Source organism: Arachis ipaensis, chromosome B02 (genome assembly GCF_000816755.2).
Source record: "Arachis ipaensis cultivar K30076 chromosome B02, Araip1.1, whole genome shotgun sequence".
In the NCBI taxonomy this organism is placed as follows: domain Eukaryota; kingdom Viridiplantae; phylum Streptophyta; class Magnoliopsida; order Fabales; family Fabaceae; genus Arachis; species Arachis ipaensis.
The window spans coordinates 99,118,421-99,122,075 of NC_029786.2; the positions used below are offsets into that span (position 1 = coordinate 99,118,421).

A 3,655-nucleotide genomic window follows, 5' to 3' on the forward strand; every position below is an offset into this window, starting at 1 on the left:
AAAAACTAAAATATTATTTTATGTAACTTTTAAATATACCCGAGAGAAATTTAAGCTTTAAACCAAAAGATTTTAAAGAATCTGTCAACTAAAACTATAAATATTGTTGCTGGATACGTCTGAAAGGCATAATTAATTACTTAACTTCGGAAATTAAATATAGTAATGTATCAATCTTTGAAAGAGACTATGTGCCAGCCACCATTAATATATAATACATGTAAATCGTAATCTAATTCCATATGCTGATGAAATAATTGAAGACAAATAAGACAAACTATATATAAATAAGTTTGTTTTTTTTTTTTTTTAAATAACTTTTGACCAACAACTTGAGGATATCATATTCATGTACGATAATGTATATTATGTATTATTTAAAACGTTTCAAAAACAAGGTTATTATTACCAAGTTCTGAAAATTCGATCGACCAATTCGATTGGATTAATCAAAAATTGATTCTTTGGTCAGTTCAATTGACTTCTAAAATTATTTTGTAAAAAATTGGCCGAATTGACCGTTGATCAGTAAACCGAACTATTCGAATTTTTTAAAAATTTGGTTCGCAATCCTATTCTTAAAAACGGTGTCGTTTTATTCCAAAAAAAAAAAACAACCGAAGCCTAACACGCAACACCCTGCACCCCTCCCTATCTTTTTCTCTCTCAAATGCAAAATTCCCTTTCGAAGAACTCTAACTCTATCAGAGGAAATCACCAAAGCAAAGCAGTCACTAGGGGTGTTTGCGGTGCGGTTTGGTTCGGTTTTTTAATGAAAAGTCATCCGATCCAATGTTATATTAATAGTGCAGTTCGGTTTGGTTCGGTTTTTTTATTAAGTCTATCTGAACCAAACCAAACCAATTAAATTCGGTTTAGTTTGGTTCAGTTTGTTCGGTTTTTAAATTGTTTTGAAAACCTTTCCTATTCTAATCATCAAATCATATCTAGGATACTAAAATAATTAACAATTTTACAAAACCAGTAGATGCAGATGGAACAATGATCAACTTATAAATCACTAACAAATTAGTAGAAGTAATATAAATTAAAATCATTAAAAATTTTGTTACAAGATTAGCAAAAACAGATAGAACAATGATCAACCTGAGCTTAATCAAGAAAATCAAGAAATACAATCAAATTAATTCCAAAAATTTTGCAAAAATGGTGCATCAATTTCAAACTGAATCAAGAAATAAAACCAAACTAAGTAAAAAATACAACCAAACTAATTCCAAAAATGTTCATGTGGTGCACCAATTTCACAAATTCTTCCTCTTTCACCTAAGCTGTACATATCCGCCTGCAGCACAAGTAAACCCAACAATTACATAAAATGGTTTCAAACATATTATATGCAACAGAGGTTATGAAAAAGTATAAAATAAATGGTCAGAATCATATAATGGTGAATCTTTTACACCTTCTCATCAATCTTAGGCCATCATTGTTCAATTTCAGGAGCTTCTCATCAATCATATAATGGTGAACAGCTTCGTGAAAGTCAGCCCCATTTTTACCTTAACTCTTCCAAAGTCTTTCTCTAAACTAAAAAGTTCAGAATCAACCCTAAACCAGAATTTTCCTAAATCAAAACAGAACAAAATTTTCAAAATTAAAAAACTAAATCAGAATCAACAACTCAACCATAGAATCAAGAACAAGCCAACCGCAAATAAATTAAACAATGACCAAGAGCAGAAACACAACAACAAATAAAGAGTAACAAATAATAATAATAATAATAATAATATAGCAATAGTACAAAATCAAGAGCATAAACACAACAACAAATAAAATAAAAATAGAACAACAAATAAAATGAACAATGATCAATGAACCAGCAATCAGAACAATGAATCAATAACAAGTAAAGCAATAAAACAATGAATTTTCCTAAACAATGAAAAACAAATAAAACAATGAACTGAACCAGCAATAAAAATACAACCAGCAACAATGAAATCAATTAATCAATAACAAGTAAAATAATCAAACAAATTACTTAATTCATGTATTATTGTTGCAAGATCTTTGAAACTAGAACAGGATGGATGGATGTTCTGTTGTGCTCAATAACTGTCTAATCTATATCAACTACTTATTTGTTCTTATAATTATGCATTATGAGTTTGGATCAAAGAACACCTAAATCACAGGATTATTATGTTGATGACAATAACTTTTTTTTGTTCTTGTTCACCATAAACAACTACCTCTGTTGGCTCTCTACCTTTTTTTTTATGTTGAACCTTTAAATTCCTTTTCTAGTTAATAGAAGAATCTAACAATGATGAAGTTAGTTCAGAGACTGAAGAGCGGTATGATAAATATTTAAATAATTACATACCTAACTCGGAGGCTCGGGTTCCATGTCTCGGTGGTGCTGTGAATATTTAAATAATTACATACCTAACTCGGAGGCTCGGGTTCCATGTCTCGGTGGTGTTGTGCTGGGTGGCTCGGTGCTGCGGGTGGCCAGAAACGGTGCTGGGGGTGGCGCCGGTGTGTGTCGACGACCGCGACTCCGCGAGGGTGGTGTTGGCTGGGGATCGATGGTGGTGTCCGCGAGGAGGAAAGGTTCGGCGACGCTGTGAAGAAGGCTTCGGTGGCGCTGGGAAGAAGGCTTCTACGGCGCTGCTAGGTGGTGGGAGGAAGGGCTTCGAGCTCGAGACTGAGAGTGCAAGAGTGCGAGACTGAGAGAATAGAGCTAGGTTTACATTTGCCATTTGGGGTGATTGGGGATTTGGGGGTGGGGGGATTAGGTCACGCACTGATGATCGGATTTTTGTATGGTTTAGAATTTCACAATAAATTATCGTTGCAGGTATAGTTCTAAACTATCAATGAATACCACGAAATAATGGTGCATCACGCACGTTTTGGGGGTGGGGTGGGTTGGTTTTTTAAGGTTTTTAATATACCGGTTCGGTTTGGTTCGGTTGGAATTTTCATAATCAAAATCGAAAACCGAACCGAACCGCAACAAAAACAGCAAAATATATTTTTTTTGGTTTATTCGGTTTTCGGTTTATTTGATTTTCGGTTTTTTCGGTTCGGTTGATCGGTTTAGATCGGTCCGGATCGGTTTTGAACACCCCTAGCAGTCACCATTAGCCCCACCATACCAGCGTTAGCGGTGACAACTCGAAGGTCTGCTCTTTTCGTCGCGTCTCCAGAAGGTTGGTTCAGAACTGTTGTTGGCGTCTCTATCCCCGTCGTCGTCGCGTTGTCGTCTCTATTCTTGTCGTGCAAAGTACAAACGTCTCTCTTTTGCCGTTGTGGAATTACTCAGATTGATTATGTTATTCTGATCTTTTGATGATTATGTTATTTTGATATTCAATTCCCTCTTCTTCTGCGTGTTCTGCTTGAATTCTTCAGTAATTTAATTTAACTTTAATTTTTTTAATTGTTAATTATAATGATTACTAATTTTTAAATTGCTGTATTTTACTATTTTAGATTTTGAATTTTGGTTGGTGAACAAAATAGATTCTGGTGGTTGATATAATTGTAAAAAATAGTGATAAGTTCAATTTGATTAATTTGGAGAATGTGTATTTTTTGTTGGCTGGGATTTTATTTTACTTTACTGTATATAATTTGTATTGTTATTGATGGTATCTTGTAGATGGAACAACACAAAGTG

At 33.8% G+C, this 3,655-nt stretch overlaps 1 protein-coding gene across 4 annotated transcripts; it reads right to left on the minus strand.

The window, feature by feature from the left end:
• LOC107625918 lies at positions 912-2,760 on the minus strand. 4 transcript variants are annotated; one of them, XR_001617429.2, is made up of 3 exons: positions 2,354-2,410; positions 1,427-1,588; positions 1,009-1,306 (listed from the first exon to the last, which is right to left on the minus strand). XR_001617429.2 is itself a non-coding variant. In XM_021116295.1 (2 exons), exons 1-2 carry the CDS (start codon positions 2,730-2,732, stop codon positions 1,288-1,290), a joined length of 336 nt encoding a protein of 111 aa, XP_020971954.1. In that variant the 5' UTR covers positions 2,733-2,760; the 3' UTR covers positions 912-1,287. The 4 variants fall into 4 exon arrangements, 2 of the variants coding, with proteins under 2 accessions (XP_020971954.1, XP_020971955.1); XR_002357971.1 differs by lacking the exon at positions 2,354-2,410 and adding an exon at positions 2,416-2,760 and having other exon boundaries at positions 1,011-1,306; XM_021116295.1 differs by lacking the exons at positions 1,427-1,588; positions 2,354-2,410 and adding an exon at positions 2,416-2,760 and having other exon boundaries at positions 912-1,306.